Source organism: Daphnia magna, linkage group LG1, assembly GCF_020631705.1.
Source record: "Daphnia magna isolate NIES linkage group LG1, ASM2063170v1.1, whole genome shotgun sequence".
Lineage (NCBI taxonomy): Eukaryota > Metazoa > Arthropoda > Branchiopoda > Diplostraca > Daphniidae > Daphnia > Daphnia magna.
The window spans coordinates 16,409,695-16,433,958 of NC_059182.1; the positions used below are offsets into that span (position 1 = coordinate 16,409,695).

At 42.0% G+C, this 24,264-nt stretch overlaps 3 protein-coding genes across 7 annotated transcripts; 2 read left to right on the forward strand and 1 right to left on the reverse strand.

Moving 5' to 3' along the window:
- Positions 1–6,157: 6,157 nt before the first annotated feature.
- LOC116922981 lies at positions 6,158–12,765 on the forward strand. The gene is made up of 4 exons (XM_032929494.2): positions 6,158–7,927; positions 11,126–12,021; positions 12,099–12,292; positions 12,369–12,765. The coding sequence occupies exons 1-4, from the start codon at positions 6,453–6,455 to the stop codon at positions 12,432–12,434; spliced, it is 2,631 nt and encodes an 876-aa protein (XP_032785385.2). The 5' UTR covers positions 6,158–6,452; the 3' UTR covers positions 12,435–12,765.
- Positions 12,766–13,376: 611 nt separating this feature from the next.
- On the forward strand, positions 13,377–18,856 carry LOC116923011 (H(+)/Cl(-) exchange transporter 4). 3 transcript variants are annotated; one of them, XM_032929547.2, is made up of 17 exons: positions 13,377–13,697; positions 13,906–14,078; positions 14,348–14,485; positions 14,555–14,798; positions 14,868–15,025; positions 15,094–15,255; positions 15,316–15,463; positions 15,549–15,688; positions 15,767–15,949; positions 16,012–16,226; positions 16,296–16,523; positions 16,607–16,731; positions 16,801–16,920; positions 17,003–17,093; positions 17,154–17,317; positions 17,408–17,621; positions 17,950–18,856. In XM_032929547.2, the coding sequence occupies exons 2-17, from the start codon at positions 13,938–13,940 to the stop codon at positions 18,038–18,040; spliced, it is 2,562 nt and encodes an 853-aa protein (XP_032785438.1). In that variant the 5' UTR covers positions 13,377–13,697; positions 13,906–13,937; the 3' UTR covers positions 18,041–18,856. The 3 variants fall into 3 exon arrangements, with proteins under 3 accessions (XP_032785438.1, XP_032785430.1, XP_032785446.1); XM_032929539.2 differs by having other exon boundaries at positions 13,377–13,597; XM_032929555.2 differs by lacking the exon at positions 13,906–14,078 and having other exon boundaries at positions 13,377–13,597.
- On the reverse strand, positions 18,771–23,866 carry LOC116923032 (proton channel OtopLc). 3 transcript variants are annotated; one of them, XM_032929569.2, is made up of 13 exons: positions 23,710–23,866; positions 23,016–23,138; positions 22,096–22,548; positions 21,919–22,026; positions 21,700–21,814; positions 21,520–21,616; positions 20,886–21,032; positions 20,661–20,821; positions 20,455–20,593; positions 19,852–20,387; positions 19,609–19,788; positions 19,427–19,531; positions 18,771–19,358 (listed from the first exon to the last, which is right to left on the reverse strand). In XM_032929569.2, the coding sequence occupies exons 2-13, from the start codon at positions 23,129–23,131 to the stop codon at positions 19,149–19,151; spliced, it is 2,367 nt and encodes a 788-aa protein (XP_032785460.2). In that variant the 5' UTR covers positions 23,132–23,138; positions 23,710–23,866; the 3' UTR covers positions 18,771–19,148. The 3 variants fall into 3 exon arrangements, with proteins under 3 accessions (XP_032785460.2, XP_045024154.1, XP_032785474.2); XM_045168219.1 differs by having other exon boundaries at positions 23,639–23,765; XM_032929583.2 differs by lacking the exon at positions 23,016–23,138 and having other exon boundaries at positions 23,710–23,821.
- Positions 23,867–24,264: the final 398 nt, after the last annotated feature.

A 24,264-nucleotide genomic window follows, 5' to 3' on the forward strand; every position in this document is an offset into this window, starting at 1 on the left:
GAGCTGATTTTTAGGTTAATAATTTCAAGCCAGTAGAAAACGCCCTAGCTTAGAAAATAAAAGCTTATAATCTGCTAAAAAAAGTGGAGCAAAACTCTAGATTGAAAATTCCATACTGGAATTAGCTTATAGTTAGGAAATAAATTTAGGGGGAAAAATTCAAGCTGGTTTTAAGGTTTATTATTTCAAGCAAGATAGGAAAACGCCCTAGCTTGGAAAATAAAAGCTTAGAATCTGCTAATAAAAGTGGAGCAAAACTCTAGATTGAAAATTCCATACTGGAATTAGCTTATAGTTAGGAAATAAATTTAGGGGTAAAAATTCAAGCTGTTTCTAAGGTTTATTTTTTCAAGCAAGATAGGAAAACGCCCTAGCTTGGAAAAAAAAAGCTGATATCTGCTAACAAAAAGGTGAATTATGTTAACATGAAAAATTTCGAGGTGATTGCAGCATGATAGCTGCTTTGATTTTTTAGCCTAGCACAGCGCGAGCTGTTATTAGCTAACAGTTCAAAATCTAAGCTAAAAGTTTCGTACGGGTTTGCTGGTTGAAAGCAGCACGCGCCCATCTCTGGCAATATGGACGAACAAAAAACAAAAAAAGAGTATACTCCACTACATTCAATTATTCCAGTGCACAAAGAGCGGGAGGAAGAGAGAGAGGGTCTATAATAAAAAGAAGCAAAGCATAAGAGAGTCATCATAGTTGCATTGAAAAAAGAGAGAGAGAGGACCAAGCAGCCAAAGCTTTTAAATAGGACATTGGTATAAAGAACGGGATGAAACTATTTGGCACTACTTGATTGCATCAGAATTTTGTTTGATTTCCTTTCTACATTTTTGCTATCTCGTTACGGTCGTCGTCTTTGAAAATCGAATCAGCGCAACTCTCGCTCTCCGTTCATCTACGTGCGCTCACTTGCTGTGTGCTTTTGCATTTCAAACGCACCCCGTTCCGTGTGTGCATATGAGAGCCGATTTGAATATGCACGTGCCATCAAGACGGACGTCAAATAGGTAGCTGTGATGAAAGCGTCTACAGAAATGACCGCTAACGGTTGGACGCACAACATGTGCAGCACGTAGAGTTTACATCCGAATGCAATTATTCACTTTATATTCTCTTGCCCTGTCTGAGAATATAAGTTGAATGGACGATAATGTTCCTTCCTGTACAACGGTGCTGTGCATCGAGTTTTAAACAAAAAACAAAGAAACAAAACATTCTCTTTCCCAGCGCTAAACAAAAATGCGAAAGAGCCAAAGCAGCTACAGCTCCGGCTTGTGGATGCAGAAACAAAACTGGCAACCGCTAAAAAGATGATTATATTACATCATTTTGTTGTTGTTGTTGTTGTTGACAAATAGATAAGAAACAGCACACCATTGCGTCGTTGACCGCTATGGACGCGGAAGCGCTATTAGTATACAGCAATCGAAAGAAGAAGAAGAAGAAAGCCAACGACGAGCGAACCCGACGACTTGCTATACACTCCTATTTTGAAGGGCCGCTTGGTTTCTTTCATCCGTTAATGGACGTTATTCACGCTATTCACAATGGAAAAAGGCGTGAAAAGGAGGCAGATATAGAATAAAGGTTTGGACGAGGAGCATCCATTACGGATCTAAACAATCTACTCCAAATTCCAATCTAGCTGCCGTGTAATCGGAACCTGTCGTCCGGAAACAATAAAGTTGCCCATCTCATATATACATTTGTTTTCTCTTTTTTTTTCACGAAGAACTGAAAAGCTCATTTTCTGTCCAGCTCAATTCTAATATACCGACCGCTTATTTCTACTTGTTTTTTTTTTTGTTTTTGTGTTGCACATTTTCCCAATGTTTTTTTATTGCAAACGACGATCTTTGCTGGAAATTACACGGAATAGCGGACGAATTTACCCCCCCTTTTTTTTTTTCTTGTTACTCATCATGTGCTAACGAGTTTTTCGTGGATGAGTGATTTTCCCGTCAGCCAGCTATGTTGCACCGAAGCGGTAGTTCGTTTGGGCACGTTGTGCGTTAGGCCGTTTTAAAATTCTTCTTCCGCTTACACATACGTTCGTCCAACGGACACAACATGCGTGGACTTTGTTAATAAATCTCGGCTTTTTTTTTTCCATCGTGCGCCGTCTGCTAGTCGAGAGCAAACAAATCTTCTTCTTTTTTTTTTTGCCTTTCTACTAGACAGTTCATTTGCCGCACGCCGTTGAACAGCGAAAGCTAATTGACTCTGGTCGTGAGTTGTCTCGACTGTATGGGCTTCGCCCAATTGGATGGCTAAAATAAGAGCGGCTAGCGTATATAATCAAAGTTCTTGATTTATATTAGATCTAGAACGAAAAACAGCAGGAAATGGAATAACAAGACGAGCGACTCTGTTTCTTAAATACAAGAGTAATTGACTCTCTAAAGAAGAAAAAAAAAAAACATAAGGAAATAAAAAAGAAAAAGAAAGGCGGACAGCCCCAGAAGAAATGCTGTTTTGCTTTTTGGTAGTCAAATGACTATAACCAAATTCAAACTAGAGCCACAAAAAAAGAAAAAATGCACTTATGGCGTGTGCTCTACCTAATTATAGCCCAATGATGCTATACTATAGTGCTATGGGCTATTTGCATATAAGGAGATTGCCAGCATGGCGTCAACACCATTATCAGGTCTTTGCTATTGCTATTGTTATCTACCTTACCAGGTAGGATGCAAGGTCGAGATCGAAGGGTGTGTAATCTCACTGATGGACGCTACGTAGCTCCGAATGTAAACTCTGTGATTGCTTCGAAAAATATTTCTCGCCTTTTTGCAGCCCACATAAGGCGAAAGGAAGAGAAGGAGAGTTAATATAAAAAAAAATGGACTTCAAATTGAGAACGACCCAACGTTCAAGAATACGAACAGCAGTTCGTCTTGTTTACAATGTAGCCCAACTTTTTTTTTTTTTTCAAAGAAAAGAATATTACATTTGGCTTTCGTCGGCCTTAATGATGCCCTCGAGAGACTCAAATGAAATATTTGTCTATGATTAAGAAACAATAGTTGGCATTTCCGAATGGAGTCGCTCTCATTTGCATACGAAAAATTGACATCCGGCAGTTTCTTTGTTTTTTTTTTAAATTTCAGCTCATTATGCGTTGTAACTTATGTATTTTCTATTTCTGTTGTGGAATGTGTGAAGCATAACCACAAAAGGACTTAAGGTTTTTTGCCTTCTCAACAATTCTCCGTGTCCTTTTCCAATTTCATCAGTTATTTTTTTATTTTTATTTATTTCTTTTCTGTTTTTAAATCGCAGTTAAGAATCCGTTCCCATTCGCTTAACAAAGAGGGAACCGAGAAAACAAAAAAAAACAAAAAATTACTGTATTATTGACGGTTGAGATTTGATCACACACACGCACACTGCCGCATACCGCAAATCCCAGTTGGAACTCACGAAAGAGAAAAAATAAAATAAATAAATAAAAAATAAAAAAACAAAAATAAACCAGAACGAAAAAGAATGAAACATTGTGAAAAGCTTTGGCTTGTCGTACGGCGTCATCTGCCGCGCTACGGTAAAGATATAGCAGGTGCTCGTTGAACGTGTGTTCCAGCTCGTCTTACCTGTTTGTTTTTTTTACGAGTTCTCTATCTTCACTGCAATTCGAATAAAATTAAAATAAAAAAATAAAAAAAAAAATGATTTCAAATGTGGGATGAAAAGAATCGATCATAAACAACCTCCGGGCAAGGCCAAAAACAAAAACACATCCATCAAACACACTTGGCGTTTTTCTTTTATGAATTTGTGATTCTCTTTTTGCCTTCGATGTCATCCTGCTAGATTCACACGCTCTTTGTTTTTTTGTGTTTTTAAATTCCTGGTAAGTATACGTACGCTATTTACAGCTAATTAACTATAGTCACAGTACTTGAAAGAACAGCCGGCGAGTCCCAGGATGACTGGACAACCCGCCCTCATATCCGGAGAAAAGAAAATTGCCTCATGTGCTGCACGGTGGAAGAAGTCAGCAGACGAGAGGCGAGTGTGTATCATATATACAGCAGCCCAGCGTGAATTTGAAAAATAACGCACGCTGCTGCAGTGGCAAGAAATCTACGAGATGAACGGACGGCTCTCCTCTTGTGGAACGACGACCTAACGGACTGATCTACAAGCACAGTTTTTCTTTTTCACTAGCGGCATCATACACACATGTAACGTGTGAGTGCCTCTTGCCTCACAATCTCCGTGTAATCTTCGCCTTAGCCTGTGAAGCGTTTCATCTCCCTCTCCCGGGCGTCGACATCTGTCCCGACCATCTGTCGTCCGCACTGTTTGTTTTGTTTTTTTTTTTTTCTTTTTTTTTTCTCCTAGTTTTTTATTTTTCTGGTTGTTTATGTCTTGTAGAACGAACGATTTTAGCTCGCGTACTCACCAGTCGCACGTCGTCCTCATCAATCTGGCTCGTTTTTTTTTTTGTTTGGCCAAACGGGAGAAAACCCCCTCCGTGAGTCCCTGGCCTAGTGCCAGCTCTTGTACCTCCCTTCTTTAGACCGTATAGACTCACCTGCTGTCAGCTGTTACTATCATCGTGTTTGGTCTTCTAACGAAATTCAACTGCCTCCATCCAAACGAAGAAAATGTCCGAGTGCGTGTGTGTGTGTAAAGAGAAAGAGAGAGACTGGCTGCTTATTAACTGAACTTATGTGTGTTAGTAGCCGTCGTTAAAGCCAGATTGACCTGAGGCAATGGCGGCGTGTCGTGATTTTGCGTTTCACTTCGTTCATCAGGCTCTTTCCCCGTGCAGTTTTTCTCAACAATGCCCCGTGTTGCTGACGATGATTGAAATTTGATGAATCCGTCATTCCCGTCAGGCAGCCAAGCAGAAAAATGAAACTGGGGGGGGAAAAGAAAGAAAGAAAAACACAAAGAAAACGTTAGGCTTCATTATGTAACCTGCAGTTCAAAGACCACTGAAAAAGAAACGTAAAAACAGCAAAACAAAAGAATGGAAAATGTGTTCAAATGACGCAAACTTCCTTACTAAGGCCCACTTGGTCATTCCTAATGCCGCCCATGCTCATCCCTTTAAATGTTTTCGTGTCTATTTCTTTTGTACAGAATTCCAATTTTCTACATCATCTCTACGCTGTTTTTTCTTCCCTCAATTGCGGCATCTTTGTTTTTATTCATATGATTTCACGGTGTAGTATAAAACGTTGTTGTTGGACTGGTGGGAGATGTGATCGTGCATACCCGTCTAACTGTACAGCCTTGGCTTATAGAAGAACGCTACCAATTATTACAACCGCCGCCTTATTTTTATATACATATATATATATTACCCACCCATTAAAAGAGTGGAAGCAAATATTCTCGAGAAGAAGATTTTTCTCGTATTTTTTTTTTCTTTATTGCGTGATTCATGAAAAAAATAATATAATCCGGCCCGGCTTAGAAAACAGTAGACAATTCGGAGAGAAGGAAAAAGACAACACAATTAACGAAGATGAGCCGAACCACCAACGGGATTCCTCGGCAGTGAAGGAGACGAGGAAATGTACAGCCATTATAGTGCACGGTATATACGTATAGGCGCTGCAAATGCATAAATAAAATACCAAATAATTCCTAACTTTATTAGTAACAATTTTCATTTAAAAAAAAAAAAGCTAAAAATGAAAACCAAATCATTCCCGAAGTTGAATTTTATCGCGTCATTTTATTTAAACGAACTGCGTCCTATTTGCCATGTTTTATTTCCCTCTCGGTTTTCCAAGAAAGAAGCAAAGATTCTGCCGAACAATATGAATGGCAAGTATAGTGCTCCCTTTTTTTTTTTTTTTTAAATCCTCCATTACTGGCCGAGTTCTTAGCATTTTCGAGTGAGTTTGCAAAAGTAGCACCGGTTGGCTGCAGGGTATATTTTCTTCGGGACAAAAAAACAAAACACAACATGCTGGTGCTGTTGTCCATGTGGAGGAAGCCGCCGATTCTCCAAAGAGAGAGAGAGAGAGGGGAGGTGCGACACGAGAAGAGTCTTACGGCTTTATGTGTAGGCTACATATAGCGGTTAAGGGGACGGACCCTTCTGTTGTTGGCACGGTTGGCTGGGTACTCTGCTGGTATTTTCGTTCGGGACTGGGCCCGCTTTCAAATATGACTACAAGCTGCTGTTGGCCGTCAGTTATACATCAGATGCCGGCCCGTTCGATTCCTCCAAGGTAGAACAGCTCTGAAAAACACTCGAACTTTGATTTCTTCTAGTGTTTTATATTCTGTGAATTCGACTGTTCATCTTTCAAGCATTCATTCAATTTCGTCCTTGTCCCCATCGGCGTGCTTCGCGACAGCCAGTAAAAATAAGGACATTGGGTCCGCTCGTGTCCATCGTTGTGTTTGTCGCTTACCTTTCAATTCGACTAAAGAGACGGATCCTTCCCCCCCCTCAAAAAACAAAAAAAAAAAAAATGGAAATACTTGCCAGCTTTTTGAATCCATCTCAAATGGGTCAGATCAGAGATGTCACTAAGAGTGTCTCGCTGGACGATGTGGCTGAAGTAGCCACGTCCGGCTTCCGTTCCATGGGCACAACTCGCGAAGACTCGCTCGTCTTCGTCCTCGGTTTGCTCAATCTCGGCACTGTCCTCTGCTATGCCGTTTATGCCCAACTGTTTAAACCCAATCGGCGCGGCTCTTCCACCCTGGATGAGAACCACTTTGTCATGAAAAAGATCCAGACGATCCTGGACGAGCTTGTGCTGCACGTTCACACGACCACCTACTATCGCAGCTCTTTGGAAAGGACCCAAGACCTGGCCTCAAAACGCGACTCGACCTTCCGACCTCGATCTTCCGACTCATCATCCATGCGGAGTCTTTTCACGATCTTCGACCTGCCGGAATCTTTGATTTACAGTGAAAAAGAGCCTCCGGCTATCTCGCAATTCTCGTCCAGACGGTCGTCGGATGATTACGACACCTACTTACAACGAGAGGCCAAGAAAATGATTCAAGAGTGGCTGTCCTTTTTGGTCCAGTCAGCTCCCATCCCTTTCTTCAGCCGGACGAAACGTCACACGCTCATGTCATTCCCGAACAGGTATCGACGCAACACGACGGCTGGACACCGTCGGTGGTCCATCAGGAAACGCATTGGCAGGCCGTCAACATCAGCGCCATCGACGTTGCAACCGGCGACTCGCGCTGTTACGAAAACGTCGACAACTGCCGAACCGCATCCGGAGTGGACATTGAATCAGGAGGCAATGTCTCAGCAACGCCGACCGCAGATGAAACGGCTGGTTGCGGCCGCAACTGGTGCGGAAGCAGATGGCCGAGTCCTGGCGGCTGCGCAAGCTGCCCTTGCCGTGGCCAGGTCTTCCAGTGAACCGGACGTGCCTCATCCAGCCCACGAAGACGACGTTCCCGTTCTTCCTGTGCACGCACTTTTCCCACAGGGCACCGTTAGGGCGAGAGGAATCGGTAGCAGCCATTCGAAGAGCCATCGGTCCAGTAGCAGCCGCAGTGGTATGCGAATCGACAACGGATCGACGGAGAAACCGGAAGAGAAATCGAAGGAGGAAGCAGTGACGACTCCGGTGCCCAAGCCGCAATCAGAGCCGAGGCATATCCCTTCCGAATTCCGTCAGCAAATGTACAATAGGCATCCGGTGGAACAAGTGGAGTCGCCCTATGATCTGGAAGACTCCGCTTCGATTGTTGAACCGGCCGAAGAGGAGAGTCTCATCGTCCGCTTGATGCATTTAATCCAGCAAACAACTCCGCTAGCCATGGATGTGTTGGACGTTTACAAGTCGAGAACCGTTGGTCAACAGGGGACCCAATCAGCGGAGCCCAAATGCCTGGAACGGCTCTTGTGTCAGCTCAATCAGGACTGGAAGGGAAGAGGTTCCGTTCCAGCTGCAATGGCTCCATTTCTCAGGTAATTCCCAATCTTATCTCTGCTAGAATTGTTGAATCAAAGAAAGAAAAGGTGCTGGATGAAAACGAAATTCAGCCAAACTTTAACATTGAAGAGTAGATAGCTGAAATCGCCCAGTTTTTGTTATTGACATGAATATCGAAGCATGCACAACAAACGGAATCATCTTCCTATGGTGTGTAATACCGTTTCCTACTGTCATTTGTTACTTTGTTCTTTGCCTTTATTTTTTCGTTTGTTCTTCCGCGTTTCCTGCTTTTTATCGCGTTACGCGTTAACAGACGAGCGAAAGGAATGAAACCAGATCTTTGTGGACAAACAGATGCATCAAAAGATAAACACATGTCGAAAAGAGGACACTCGAAACCTCCCCCGAAAGTAGTGCACTGAACGGAGACGCAGTAACTCTCTTTTTTAAAGACACAACTAGTCATATAGTTTTTGTCCTCTTCTTGCTACTTTTTGTGTGTGTTGCGTGTCCACGTCCTCGCGTGAATGGAAGCAACGAACAACAGATGGTCTTTAACGACGCATGTTGACATCACAGCGGTCGGGAAAGATTGGCATAGACAGAGGGTGGAAGCCAATGTCTACAGACAGGGTGAACATAACGGATCAAACTCTCGCCATACCGCTTCACGATCGTTTCCTTAAAAATATAGAAGGAATTGTCCCTTTTCTCTTTGGTCATCAAGCTTTTGAAACGAAGGATTTTTGATTTTTTCACAGCATTGCCAAAAAAGAAAAACCACACCGGCCATCTGTTTTTTTAAAATGCCGTTTCCCACTTTTTCTTTCGTTGTGCACGTAATCATTTTCCCTCTCCGTTCATTTTTTTTTTGTTGTCCAGTAGTAATAACTTTCCCGTACGCTAGAAATGGACGGGAGAGGACACCGCTCGTAATTTCTCTGACTATCAGGAAGTGATTAGTTTGATGAGAAGATTTGGTGGTGAGAGACCCCCTTTGCTTTTCCCTTTCCATTCACAATGATGACGATGATTCTCATCTGTTTTTTTTTTATATCGGCAATCGCGTAAACATAACGGACGCGGTGAAAATGAAAACAGAATGACCTGCTAACAAGGCGAGAGAAAGAAAATTTTTTTTGCGGTAATCTATAAAGCTTTTTCGTTGGAACAAAATGCGTGTGAAAAACAAAAAATAAGAAGCGTTTTTATTATTCCTAATCATCTCCCCCCCCCCCCCACCATTTTTTTTTTTTTCGTTCTCCTGGTGCGATAAATTCAAGGGATTTGGAAAGGTGGAGAATGGAATCATGAAGGAAAAAATTAAAAAAAAAGATAATCTTTCCGACTGCTACTTATCATCAATTGATGTCGACTGTGTAGTAGAGAAGGTCATCTTGACCGATTCGCTCTAGTCGACATGTTAACAACCGTTAAGTCGAGCGTCTTTCTTCTTTTCACGTTCTGCCGTCCCTTTGGTCATCATCTCATTGATTTATTTTCGCATTTTTATTCCATTCGCCCTTGAAGATTTGACCGATTTAGACTCTGGTCGTCCTGGCCGACATTTCATGCTGGCTTTATGACCACCACCAGCAGGTATTTTCGTACCGTAACATCTGCGTGATTTCTCGTGTGAAGCGACAGCCTTTCGTGATTCGCTTTAGTCAGTCCTTCCTCCTTTTTTTTTTTTTCTTTTCTTTCGGGACTGGGATGAAACAACAGTACATGCGAAAAACGCTTCAGCATCTACCGTCATGGCGTCCTGGTCGTGCGTAACAGATTTGAGGATGACTCGGCCATCCGGCTATTTTTATTCTATACGTAAAGGAGAACCCAAACTTATGTTGGTCATCGTAATGGTCTTTAACGGTTTATCAGATCAAGATCTTATCGATTCGTGAGATTACTTTGTTGCACAATAACATTGGAAGCAAATGCGTCTGCGTGCATGTTTCTCGCTTTTTTTTTTCTCCCCTCATTCTCCATTTCACGGCTGTCTGTACCACGTCTGCCCTTTGCCATCACGTCAGGAACCTTTTGATTAATCACGTTCGACTAATATCACACACGTGTTGGCAATGTTGACTGGTGAAAATGCTTGAACGGATCGAAGGACTCTCGGCGGGAGAGGGCGTCACGCACCATGTTATTCTACGAGTAATCCCCGGGCCGCTATCGCTAACCACGACCAACCATCTGCCTAACGGGAACTTTGTCTCTAATTTTATTTCCTAGCCCACCCAACCCTTCGCAAGTGATTGTGCAGGATGCCGGCGCTGACGCAATGACTGTACTCTGTCTTTTGATATCAATTTGATAAATAATTTCGGAACGAGTGGACGGATAACGCGGTCACTGCGAACTCCTCGGCCGTCAAATGCACGGCTGTCAAAAATCAGCGCCAAATGGCAAGAATGTCGTAGACCAAATTTCGAGTGGAAAATTATGCGTGGAAGAAAAAAAGGGGAAGAAACTATTGGAATCGGTCCACTTCTTTCGAAATAAAAATGGGCCAAACAGCGGTCAATGGAACACAAAAATTTGCCTTAAAATGCCGCCAGACGAAAATCTCTTTTTCCGAAAATGTTAATTATTGTGTTTTTCAAGTACTGGAAGGGAGCCATAAAAGAAAAAAAACCAACGGGGTATAACAGGGTATTCAAAACCGTAAAGAGAAAGATTGGAAGAAATTAGGTACCGCTGAATCAGCTTGTGCTCTCGAGATATGCTGTTTAGGATTGGTAAGAAAAAATAAATGCAAATCAAAATAAAAACCGACAATTCATAATGGATAGAGCTACGTGCTAGACTTGTTTTGCTGTCTTCAATCTTGGCAAAAGAGAAGAAACGAGTAAAGTAATTACCGGGACCGTTGTGGATTACCTTATGTTACCCGTATAGAGAAAAAAAAAAAAAGTTAAACACCAAAAGGGGATACCCGAAGCTGTTAATAACAGTCTTTCATGAATATCTATTACAAATTTCAATGACATCAAATCCCTTCATTTCCACCATCTGTTTCGCGGGATGTACGGTAAAATGTTACGGGCTCGTCGCCCATGCATTATTTTGTGCCAGTTCACGTACACTTCCTGATCCACCCCTTTTTTTTTTTTTTTTGAACAACATTTCGAATGTGTTTAAAAAAAAATATTACAATTAATCTTGCGTGTTAAAAAAATTAATTTCTCATTTTTATTCGTTGTTTTCAATGCTCGCCTTTTTAGTATCGCAATGGGTTGGTTGCTGAACCGATCCACTACTCCGAATCTTTCGCATATTTTGATGGCCGTTCGTGCCGGTTGGATAGGCAAGCAATGCGTGAGTCTGTACCCTCGTTGTGCTAATCCCGGCCGTCCTCAATGGACCGTGACCCCATTAGATGACGACTCGTTGAACTTGCCAAGTATCGGACAGCCGCCCGTGAAAGTCCGCCCACCTCTCGATTTCTTCGCCTTCACGCCCACCCCTTCAACGACTACCTTCGAGAGCACAATGCGACCGGTTTCCTCCTCGTTGCGAACGGTTCCATCTCCCAATGGGAAAGTACCTAACTCGTCCGAACCGACTGGCTTGCGTACTACGACAACATCAACGACGGCCAATAAGAAAACGTCCGCTTCGACCGATTGGAACCGCGAAAGCGACCAAAGTGAAACTGGCAATCCGGACTATGGACTCTGGGGCCAGCACTCGATAGAATTTGGGGAAGAAGAACAGACCACGTCTACCGTGATCGGGACTTCATTGCAAGTGGACAGGAATGGCGTGTCCGGTGCAGCCGCCAGCAGCGGAACGGACAGTTTGAAACCGTGGGGCAAACCCAGTCGGTTCTCGGGCACGGACGATCTCGAACTCAGTGACATTGTTCGCGGAGTTTACTCGAGCACGACAGAGAAGGATCTTCATTTGGATGAAGAAGAGGACGAGGAGTACGACGTTGAAGAGGAGGAAGAAGAGGAAGAAGAAGAGGAAGAAGAGAACGAAGAGGAACCATTGCCGTCAACCAAGAAGCCGGCAGTTCACTACCCGGAAGACAGCATCCTTCACGATTTGAATAAAAACCATTTTACTGATAAAACTACAGTAGAGACTCCTGTCAAAGCCAAGGACACTTATGAAGGTTTGTATTGCATTGTATTGAAAATTAATTTTGAATTCGTAACCGTAGACCAATGTGTCCGTGAATTTTCCAAACAGAATTTCAAAAGAAAAAGACGCATCGACTTGAAATGGTCCCAACCAGAGGTCTAGTTCATCCGTGGCTATCGGAGCCTGTTTGGGTACCAGAAAACGCCTGGCCATCGAAGACGACCGATAACCACCCTCGACCTGAAGAGGAAAATGAAGAGAACAGTGACCGACATCGCGACAGGGTATCATTTGGTCACGAGGTAATGTTTAAAATGTTATTTTGAAATAATTGGGAACTTATCCTTCAATTTATTCTTATCATTTGGCAAATTAAAGGATGCCGTAAAAGATGTCCGGTTATTCGACTTTGCAATGCAATATCTTCGTGACCGATCGGCATAATGAAACTGCGGATGTTAAAAAAAACTCACTGTGCATTATTTATTTTGAAAGTGTCATGATCAACATTGAAAATTGTGGCATTTTTACCATTGGGTTGTGAGTTTATGGTAAAACTGTACTGTGGAATATGGTGAAGGGACCCATGCTTGCACCTCTTAGACATTTTCCTCCTCATTCCTTTTGCTTTGTGAATCCATTTTTCACGCTCACAGTCTTATTTTCTAGACGAAAAAGTTGTTTGTTATATTGTTTTTGAAGTGTTGGATATCTTACGTCTATCGTTAACATATGTGTGTGTGATTTTTTATTAATAAACGTTCAGAAAACCTAATTTCGCGATAGAGATTCTTGCGAAACTGCATGTCGCACTACATGTCACACAGTATAATCAAAACTGACCGCTAATTTCGATTAAGTAAATGGTTTCCTCGTTAAATTAGTCAATTTAAAAAAAAACGAAAATAAAGTGCTGTTACCACCCCAACTTTAGATTTTGTTGTTTACGTTAAGCAAAAAAAAAAAACTATAAAGCCAATTGAAAAATAAACTTGATTTCCGTGATTATCGTTCAATTCTGAATTGAAATCATGTATTTTAAGCGAAAGTTGAAATTTGGCCAAAAATGGAAAAGTGGGAAGGGTATAGCCTTCCCACTTTTGTCAAAATCTGCGAAAAACGAAATCTCATGGAATTCGACAAAAATCACACGGCATAATCCAAATTGAACGTTGATTTCGATTAAGTTGTTGATTTTCTCGTTAAACCACCTGTCTAAAAAAAAAAACGAAAAATAAGTGCTGCCCTTTTTAAAACTATCGGGAACCTAGTGAACACTCGGAGCCGCTGAGTGTTTTTAAATTAAAATCGAATCCCATCATTCAAGTAAGAACTAACCGAGTAGTTGATTGTTTGGGCACGAGATGGGGAAAGCGACCAATTTCTGCTGCTACTGTCAGTTCATTGTTGGTGAAAATACCCAAGTTCTACGTTGTTGTGGACTAGGTTTGCAAAACTCGAGTGAGGCAGTTAGTCTCGTACGTGGAATTCGTCTTCAATTAGTCTGAAAATCTAAGTCAACTTCACAGAAGAAGCAATTTACGTGACTGCCAAATCGCCAAACCGTCTTGCCTGTCCCAATAACACGGATTTCACCTAACGCTATGGTAAGGTATAACGTCGACGACCCGCCCCCAACCAAACGAGTTCTTTTGAGCACTTGCATGTTTATGCAATGAACCAGATAGCTATTACTCAGTAGCGCAGGTATGCTATGGATTAACGTGATCAAATAATAAGGAGCGTTTGTGAAGTGAATATACGATTCACGAAAGATAAGCCCAATGCCTTGGTTTAGAAGGTTTTTTTTTTTTGGTTATGCTTAGTTTACTAAACCACTCTTACTTACCTACTGGAGTGGTTTTTACTGGTTATCATTCCTGAAATTTGACTGAAAATTTTCCTCTGCCAAAAGCCCATTGTAGGTGGTGGGATATTAGATTGCTTATGTCCCACTCATTTCGACTAACAGCCAGTGAGGTTGACTCGCACCAAATACCTATGATGGAACGGGCACCTTTTAAAACACCTGCTGCCACATTTGGATCATTTCCTGCTGCACCTGGCTATCAGTCATTCATTGACAAGGTTTTTGTTGTTTTGTTTGTTTTTTTTTGTTTTTTTTCCTGTTGGTAAAGATATCAAAATATAAGAAGCTAGTAGATGTCAATGACACAGGATGTACAAGCACAAGCTGTTTTACAAAGATTGATTTAGCCATTGAAGGCAGGAGGCCATATGACTTGATTTTTGAGTAAATAGTATGTTAAATCCATATGTGTATGATCGGCATACAGTATTCAACTAAACTCTGTGTTACCGAAAATAACTAATTTATTACTGGTCAATTTTTATAGGAAAATCGGGAAGGCGGGCAACGAGTTGCAAGTATTAGCTCTTCTTATCCCGGACCATCACATTCAGTCGCTATGATGACTTCGTCTATAAGTTCAGACGAAGACATGCTAGATATCACAACAACAGGAACAACACAGGTAGTGTTCACTTTTCGCTTTTCAATTTTGCTCAATTTTTAACGTTGGCTCATACTCGCATCCTACTAGGAACAAACCTCGTTTGATCAAGAATCTCGTAGTGTCGCTTCGCCTGCTGGGTTAGGAGAGATAACGGCCGAAGATATTCCAGGAATAGGCCAGTACGATGATTTCCAGACTATTGATTGGCAACGTGATCTGGCCCGTGATAGGATGCACCATCGCTACATCACGAAACATAAAGAAGAATCGATTTTGTCTGCTCTTAAAGCTGCTCACGATGCTTGGTCCGGTTGGGTTTGCGTTTTGTTGGGTAAGGAACCTTTACTAAAATTGCAACCGTCTTCCCAACAAAGTCTTTCTAATATTGTGAATATAACAGTTGGTGTAGTTGTCGGTGCCGTGGCATCGTTTATTGACATCGGAACCACCTGGATGACTGATCTGAAGTATGGAATATGTCCTGATGCATTTTGGTTTGACAGAGAGCAATGTTGCTGGTCGTCAAACCAGACATCGTTCAGTGATAATTGTTCTCAGGTAAAAGCCGTAGTGTCATTTGAAGGTTGACTCGTACATCAACTTTTATTTGCTCGTTTTTGTCGCAGTGGTTAACTTGGCCACAGCTGTTTGGCGCATCAGACGATTCAGCTGGTGGATATATTCTAGCTTATCTCTTTTACGTTCTATGGGCCGTTTCGTTTGGTGCTCTTGCCGCCATTCTTGTGAGAATGTTTGCACCTTACGCTTCCGGTGGAGGTATTCCAGAGGTAATTCACCCCGTGGTCGGCTATGTGTTGCTGTTATTCTAATTATCTTTGCACCCGTAGATCAAAACTATTTTGAGCGGTTTTATTATTCGAGGCTTCCTTGGCAAGTGGACTCTTTTAATAAAATCCATAGGTATTATGTTAGCAGTAGCTGCCGGATTGAGCTTAGGCAAAGAGGGACCCATGGTTCATATCGCCATTTGCCTTGGTAAGGTTCAAAGGATTCTTTCTCCTGGTACATTTGATTTAATCGCCTTTTTTTTTTTTTTTTTTTTTGCTGTATATCCAAACAGGCAATATATTTTCTTATCTATTTCCAAAATATGGTCGAAATGAGGCCAAAAAACGTGAAATTTTATCTGCCGCAGCCGCCGCCGGTGTGTCTGTGGCATTCGGCGCTCCCATTGGTGGAGTTCTCTTCAGTTTAGAAGAGGTTAGTGAAACGGCGCAGCCAAGCATACATCCTTAATTAAGAAATGACTAAAGATGATTTTGGAATCATTTGAAACAGGTCAGTTACTATTTTCCGATGAAGACTCTTTGGCGTTCCTTTTTTTGCGCCTTGATTGCTGCATTCATCGTCCGAACTATCAACCCGTACGGGAATGAGCATTCGGTACTCTTCTATGTCGAATACAACAAGCCTTGGATCTTCTACGAACTGATTCCCTTCACAGCGTTGGGTATTTTAGGGGTGAGCTTATTACTAGTTATCTCCACTACTTCCTTCCATCAACATTTGATTACCTATGACAGGGACTGATTGGTACTTTGTTTATTCGAGCGAATGTGTGGTGGTCCCGCTACCGTAAAGGCTCTCGTCTCGGCCAGTATCCAGTTCTCGAAGTTTTGGCTATTACGCTCATCAACGGAATTGTGGCATATCCAAACCCGTACACCCGAATGAGTTCGACACGCCTGATCTATTTGCTATTTAGTCAATGTGGCGTGGCCAATACCGACGACCTGTGGTTAGTAATCGTCCCGCTAATTTACAATCACCCCGTAGAACGTGACTTACCGATAGGTATTTGCTTTAGTGATTACAACCGAAACATCACGGACGCCAGCTCAGCTGTTGAGTTTTCGGAAACTGGCCCTGGAGTCTATCGCGCGCTTTGGATGTTGGTCTTGGCTCTCATTTTCAAGTGTGTGATCACCGTTTTCACGATCGGCATCAAAGTTCCAGCTGGGCTGTACATTCCATCCCTCTGTATGGGTGCCATAATGGGACGCATCGTTGGCATCGGAATGGAACAATTGGCATAGTACGTATTACATAACATGCGTTTAATGGGATGCCACGTTCCGACGAGTTCTGATTGCTCTCGTTCTCTCCTCTCTCACGCAGTCATGATCCACATAGCTGGATATTTCACGGCGAATGCTCCGCTGGAGGCGAAGATTGCATTACACCCGGACTCTACGCCATGGTGGGAGCGGCGGCCGTCCTTGGAGGCATCACACGAATGACAGGTGCCGAATGAAAAAATTTGATTTTTCTAACCTGTCTCTATGAATAACATTTTCGTTTTTGAATGACAGTTGCTTTGGTGGTCATCATGTTCGAGCTTACGGGTGGTGTACGTTACATTGTCCCGCTCATGGCTGCCGTAATGGCCAGCAAATGGGTAGGAGATGCTTTTGGCAAAGACGGCATTTATGGTAATTGAATTTATTCAACATTCGATTCACTTTTTTGTGTTATCCTAATCACAAATTTTTTGTTCACAATCCATTACAACAGACGCCCACATTGTACTTAATGGATATCCATTTTTGGACAACAAGGAAGAATTCGGTCACACTACATTAGCCGCGGATGTCATGCAGCCAAAGTAAGGTCTATTAAAGCATTATTTGTTAACCTTTCTCATTTTTTTTTCCCTTTTACGTAGAGCTAATAAGCCTCTGACGGTTTTGACGCAAGACACAACAACTTTAGAAGGAGTGGAAATGTTGCTCAAAGAAACGGACCACAACGGTTTCCCTGTTGTTGTGTCGAGGGAGTCACAGTTCCTTGTCGGCTTTGTTCTACGACGCGACCTTTCCCTTGCCGTCGGTAAGTTCTGTTCAAACGTCAACTGGTGGGCGTCAAAGTTCATTGTCTTGCTGATATTGTGTGTTCATTCCTGCTCTTGTGTTCTTATAGCAAATGCAAAACGAACGATGGAAGGGTTGAGAGAAGATTCTCTAGTCTTATTCACACCTAATATACCGTCACCTTGGCACGGGTCACTGCCGTTAAAGTTGCGACGCATCTTAGATCTTGCACCAATCACCGTGACGGATCACACGCCGATGGAAACTGTCATTGACATGTTCCGAAAACTCGGTTTACGTCAAGTCCTCGTCACCCATAACGGGTAAGACATTTGACAATTTGTGTGCTGGGATAAAAGTTAATTTGTAGGAAACCGTGATAGACTTTTAATTAGAACTAAAGATATATGAAATTATAGCTGGCAGTTTCTGTTTAGAATTCGTTTTTATCAATTTTGTGCTCGTGCCGTATTGCAGAATTTAACATTGTGTAGCTGACTGGCTGTGATTTGGTCAAGGTTTATCTGCTCTTGATCTCTTTAACAAGTTGTGGGAAAGTGGGTCATTCTAGCGACGTCTGGGTTGTTTACCAAACATGGTGAATACATCAACAAGGATAATCTGCTAACTTTTTCTTTTTTCTCCCTTCAGGCGATTACTCGGCATAATAACGAAGAAGGATGTTTTACGGCACATGAAGCAAATGGACAGCGAAGATCCGGATGCAGCGAACACAAACTAAAAAAATGCCAAAAACCGATGGGGAAAAATATTCATCCCTGGGTGATCGTCTTTCTCTGTTTAGCAAAATTGTTCTTCGTTTCTTAGTAGTGAAAGTTCGGATAGAATCAAATCTTTCCGTCTGTTTGGAATTGGAAACGTTTTTAAAGAGTGTAAGTTGTTGTAGTGTACATTTGCACTCTCCCCTTTAACATCGCGTGACTGTTGAATAATTTCCGACACGAATTTTAGACATTTAAAAAAATTTACCTTTGACCGTTTCTCTGACGTGTTCCTTTCATTCTACTTTCAAGTGGAAAGACGAGGTGTTAATCTTTTATCGACTAGTTGTTCTGCCGTTTCATCGGCTGCTTAAAAAACAAAACAAAAACTACTACTCTTCTTTGTTTTCTTTGACTGTTTTGTGTTTTTCGATCTGAACCAACCGAGGGAAATGATTTAAATGCCCCTCGGGTTTTACTATGGGCGATCTGTACGAGATGTACAGTAACTACGATGCCTCTGTTCCGCTCTTGTATGTATTGATCGTCCTTTTCTTTCTTTGTCCTGGTCCCCCATTGGCCCGTCAGTTTTCTTTTATATATCAATATCGTGATCGTCTCCTGTTTCCTCAATCCAAAAGGCTCGACGTCCTCCTCTCATATATCTATTTTGACTGAACGAAAAGAAGAAAAAAGAAAAAAAATAAGATACATTCCCTCTTGTTTGCTCTTGCTTCAAGTCCCAAAACGAACGAACTAACGTGTGTGTATTGATTGCCAAAAAAATCTTGTTGGAAACGGAAAAAAAAGAGAATGAATACGAGAGAAAACCTTCACTTCAGCCTTTCAGAACTTTGGGATTTAACAAATAAAAAGAACCCACAGTGGATACGGAGAATTGCATATATGTAAACATGGATTAGACAGCAAATGCCTAACCCACTTTTGAATGACGCACATAAAGCCACGGGGCGCAAAGAAAATTGTCTCTTTCTATCGAAAAGGCCACATAGATCAAATGCTACAATGTCAGTTAAAAAACCAAAACAAAAGAAATACTTGACGATTTCAGTGACGCACCTGATTGAAACCTATAACCTTTCAAATTCTACGTTTCACAAAGCAAATTCACATGTAGTCTGGTTTCGCTTTGTAACATCTTTTCCAAATCTCGCAGAGGACGACGGTGGAATGGAATCGATAGAAAATGGCTAGTGGCATACACACGTTCATGATAATGATCCACGGCCATAAACCATAGAATTGTAGCTGCACGGGATTAACGTCGGCTCTCGATTTTTCCAAGGTGTTTACCGTCCACATAGCGAAATTGCACACCTACGCACAAAAATCCAATATGTAAAGATTAGTCGGCTGTTGAATGGATTCAACGGATTTCTGCCCACCAAAAGGAAAGTGACAACTTCACGACCGGGTTTGCGTGTCTGCTGGTCAACCGAGTACGTATTACGACGGGAAGCATCCAGAATGAAGAGGGTTTGCGTCACAGCCTGGAAAATTCAATTAAATATAGAGCATATCAGCACAGGTCCCCATCAAAGATGAAAGGTTAATTAAGAACGTGTACCTGGAACAGAGCAGCTAAAGCACTGAGAAGCACGAGAGCGCCATCTTCGTCCTCGTTCATTGTATAATAACCTGCTATGACCGTGAATATGTTATAGGCCATCAAACCGATTTGACCGAAAATGAGAAGCACATCGTCCAGATCAAAATGGCGAGAGGAATCGTAACGCAACTCGCGTACCTGTCCGAGTTCAATGACCCCGTTAGTCTTAATCTTTGAAATCGTCTGGAAAGCCAACATTACTTGGATGATGCCGATGATTGTGGCCACGAACGCCATACAAAAAAGGACAAAACGAGCTGCTCCGACTTCCATAATTGCCATAGCTCTGTACTCTGGGTTATTGATGAGCGCGAAGAAAAGTATCAGACTGATGATGGTAAGAACCAGGACGAAGATTCCCGCAAAAAGACCTTTATTGGCCTTGGCGCAATCGACCGAATAATGATGTCGGGATCGGCGACCACCAGCCGATGAGTTTGTCGAATAGCGTCGATCTTCATCGAGCCCACCTGCCGCTACATTTTTCCACATGACGTAGAGGATAGCGGCACAGATCAGCGAGTACTCGATTGCGCAAGGAAAGAGGAGAGGACTTGCGTCTTGAACCAAGTGCCCCATGACCTCACTCCTCTTGCATTCGTCCAACAACGAACGACTGAAAATCGCTTGATTGCTCTGTAAAATATCTTTTGGATCAACTAAAGCTTCGGCGTGGGCAGCATCCTCGGTCGTGATGTATTTGGCTGTCGTAGTTTTAACGCCATGTCCATGGCCGTCTAGTCAGATAACATATCGTAGATAATTAACGCATTTTTAACTCAACGAGATAACGAAGGATCTTACGGCTTGATACGTTGTGATGAAACTGGAGGATTTCGTGTTTGGTTTCCTCAATGATGACGTTCAGCCAAACGCAGAGGTTCGTTGCTACCATATGCATCAGACCAAAGTAAGCAATGGCTTTGGGTTTACAAACGCCCATCTGTTGACAGAAATGAATTCCGTTATGTCACGATCTCTTTTGATAAATAAAACTGACTAGTACGTGCCTTTGCGTTTAAAAAAATGAAGTACATCTGTATGAACGTGAATACCATACGAGTAGCAGGTGTGACGGCCATCAGAATGTTGTCACAGTAACTGCCGGCATCGATCTCAAAGTATTGCGCAAATTCCAAACCGGAATAGATCATTGAACCCACGCCAAATGCTACGAAAATAATGGCGTCATTTAGTTTCAGGTTCTTGCTAGAACATAATCAATCGTTCCTTACAGACGGCTCCGATTCGTAGATAAAAAGAACCGTGATGAGTTGGCTTATTCCACGTTGGATCGCTATAGGATCGTGGGTGATGAGTCACTTCATCAAGAAAGTCATCGCGCTCTTTAAATTCCACCATCGATTGTTTCGTCCCGCAAACTGATGAAGCGTAAAACAATAGTAAGCAATAACGTATAGAAAGTAGTGAGTACAAATTCGAAAAACCGGATCTGCAACTATGCAGAAATCTGGTTTTTTTTTAAATCACAAGGAAACGTAACTAGAATACACAATGCGTTAGTCAGCATGTAAAAACAACCAATGAGCGTAGGCCCTCAAATCGTTGGCTCCACCGTTTTGCGTGTTATGAATTCTTCATTCGAGTTATGGGATAAGAAAAACTGCTTTTGGCTTATCGGGAATGAAGCAGTGCGTTCAGAGCCAGCTATACATATTCTCGTATGCGCAAAGTGGCTTAGACTCACCATCCCCCCGAACGTGGAGAGCTTGCTTAAAGGCATGGGATATATATAGGCTAATGTGTGTTGATTGTCGCCAGTTCAAAGCGGTAACTTCGTTCAGTCGCAGACTCGACTTTAAAGGTGTTGAAGTCTAAATAATTGATGGATTTTGCAACAAATCTTACATGAACGCCGATTTTTGTTGGCTTTGTTGCGGACCAACGTGATGAAAACGTAAAGGAAATAAGCGATGCAACCAAAGTAGAGATACAAGTAGAAGCCCTTTAAAAAGAAAAAAAACGGGATCCAAATAATAGAAAAATTCCTTACCTGAGAAATAACTTGGATTTTATTTTTTTTTTTACCAAATATGAAGAGGACGTCACGTGGTTGGAAATGACTTCCGTCATTGGGAAAGCCAGTCCCAGCACGATGAGAAACTTGGCGTACATAGCGCTAATTACAGCTAAAACAGCGTCACTGTTAAAAAATCATTTAGAAAGAGCCGAGAATAAAATAAATGTGAAAACAAAAAGTGGTTTTCCGGTTCGTTGACCACTGATTGACAAATAATTGCAACTCACTCGCCGCGTTTCTTCCATCGTTTAGACAGCGTATCCGGCACGGCAGCCACATTCACGGCGGTACAGGTGGACATTGCCGAAGGAGTTCCTTCTCTCGTCGTCGCACGCCTTTATCCATTTTACGAAAAAAAAAAACGTTTAAATTTGTGTTTTTGATAGGAGAGGGTCGGATCACACCTTTCACAATGGTTGGGTAAATGAAGAAACGTTGTCTTATAACCAGGTGAGGTACGAGTTTTTAGGGTTTGATCTCTTTTCTGTTTGATCGCTTCGCCAGCTTCAATTTGATCTATCCAATCGGATGACGCAATATTTTCTGCCAAGACAATTGTCAGTTTGGCTGAAGAAGGCGCTGTCGAAGGTTTTAATTCAACTGGTATCCAGTTACGATTAGGAAAACCTAAGTCACAATCAGGCGAGCAGTATTCATTAATTGGAGTAATCGGCTCGGATTGCGGTTCACATCCGATTGGAACGCCAATGCCTGAATCTTTCCGGCCCAAGATTGCGAAATTGCCAATCGTTTCGCAGTCGGAGTTAAGCTGCATAGTCTCTGTCGGCTGGACATCGACCACCATCTCGTCATCTTCATGCATCGAATGGTGTTCTGTTTGCCACGAAGGTAGACTCCTGAGTGTGTACATGAAATTAGCAAATGGCTCAGCAATCAATTGACGTCATTTCCGATTAAAGGGACTAATTTTTTGAAGCTGAATTCTTAATTTTTTGAGGCTGAATTCTATATGATAAGGTGATGTGTATGTGTGTAAGGACTAGAACCCAAAGAAATTAGTAATCGTCCAATAAAAATGAAACAGTAAAATCAGGTACATTCCCGCACAGGCAATAGGGTTCCTTTGTAACCATAAAAGTTTGATCAATAAAGTGGTAATAAAAAAAAATTTGTGGCCAATGTTGTTTGCCAGTATTTTGACTGAGAATTATAGTAGTCTACGTAAGGTACAGTACAATCGCCTTTCTATATTTATTTTAGGATAACCAGTTCTATTTTTGAACGTCCCAGAATCGAATCGTTTTTGGGTCGTAATCATAACTCTCTGAATGGCGCTTGTTGAAAACGAGACATTAATACGTACGAGAGACACGGCTGTGACATGTTGATTAGAGCTGTTGTTCTCCAGGCTTCACTGTTAGCGGATGGCTGGTTGGAAAATATAGCAGGGCTGCTCTGCTTCTTTTCTTGTCGGAGCATATCACCACTATACGCAAAACAAACAGTTCCAAATTGTGATGTGTCTAATAACGCTGTTGTCTAAAATCTGCGAGATGGTGTTTAGAACGACACTTTGTTGGGCGTGTGTGACGAAAAATTAGCCCAGCAAATCGAGTCAAATTGCTGCTGCGATCGCTAAGATTGAAACAGGGAATCGTATTGGGCACAGGTAGTTCAAGATCGTTCACGCGGGCTAGGCAATTCGTGACTGACAGCGATACGCTACCGCCTGTTGACGGTACAACCACTTATTGCCTCTCAACTCGACAAACTAACTTAGTGTGTCGTTTTGCCAATTTTTGGTTGCTACTTTTATTTATAGGAAACGTCGGGTATGCATGTCCTTGTTTGCCACCCCCCTTTTCTACTACTATCTTCGACCCCCCACCCCCCGTATCACGAAAGGAACTGGCAATTCATTACCAAATTACTTAGATAGAAAAATTCTGCTAATACAAGAACAATTAAAAAAAAATCGTCACGAACCATCACAGTCGATCACGAAGACTACAGAACAAAATTCCAAACATGATCAAGTCTTTGGTTATGTACCGTACCGATCCTTGTCGCTCCGGCCTCCGTCTTTCTTTTAATAACGGCTAGTTGAAACTTGAAGTGATGAACCTTCAACGAACGGACGCTAACTAACTTCAATTAACGACTAAAAAAAATGCTTTTTCACATTTAGTATAGAATAGACTGTTTTGTGGGCCTGTTCTGTATGCCGTCATTGACGTTGGCTTTTGGTTGTTCGATGAGAATACGAATAGTTTGCCCAATAGTTTGAAAACAAATAATCAAGTCTTCTTCAAACGTCCTTGTTCCTGTAGTTCAAACGATCTTACAAATAACGTTGTGTTTTATGCAGTTTCATACAACTGTGCGTAATTCTTCATCAATATTCTCTTTTATTTAGATGAGAACGGTAATCTTTGGAAAGCGATGTTTGTTACCCACGAATGTTTTCCCTATAAAATGAAGCCACCTTATGAACAGTGTGAAATCCAAAACAAGTGTAATGGACCGATGCCACTTGCACGCACAAACTTAGTTTTTTAAATTTTTGCTACAGGAAAATCGAAACTCTCCTAGAATAGTCAAACGTGAGTTTT

Bases quoted from the DNA above. Each gene is read 5' to 3' on its own strand.
- LOC116923011 (XM_032929547.2), top strand. From the start codon at position 13,938: ATGTCCCACTCATTTCGACTAACAGCCAGTGAGGTTGACTCGCACCAA. The intron at 15,464-15,548 runs GTAAGGTTCAAA...ATATCCAAACAG, and splicing joins TCATATCGCCATTTGCCTTG to GCAATATATTTTCTTATCTA. The intron at 17,622-17,949 runs GTAAGACATTTG...TTCTCCCTTCAG, and splicing joins GTCCTCGTCACCCATAACGG to GCGATTACTCGGCATAATAA.
- LOC116922981 (XM_032929494.2), top strand. From the start codon at position 6,453: ATGGAAATACTTGCCAGCTTTTTGAATCCATCTCAAATGGGTCAGATC. The intron at 7,928-11,125 runs GTAATTCCCAAT...TCGCCTTTTTAG, and splicing joins GCAATGGCTCCATTTCTCAG to TATCGCAATGGGTTGGTTGC. The intron at 12,022-12,098 runs GTTTGTATTGCA...TTTTCCAAACAG, and splicing joins AGCCAAGGACACTTATGAAG to AATTTCAAAAGAAAAAGACG.
- LOC116923032 (XM_032929569.2), bottom strand. From the start codon at position 23,131: ATGCTCCGACAAGAAAAGAAGCAGAGCAGCCCTGCTATATTTTCCAAC. The intron at 21,815-21,918 runs GTGAGTTGCAAT...ATTTTTTAACAG, and splicing joins CGATGGAAGAAACGCGGCGA to TGACGCTGTTTTAGCTGTAA. The intron at 20,822-20,885 runs GTAAGGAACGAT...TTATTTTCGTAG, and splicing joins TCTACGAATCGGAGCCGTCT to CATTTGGCGTGGGTTCAATG.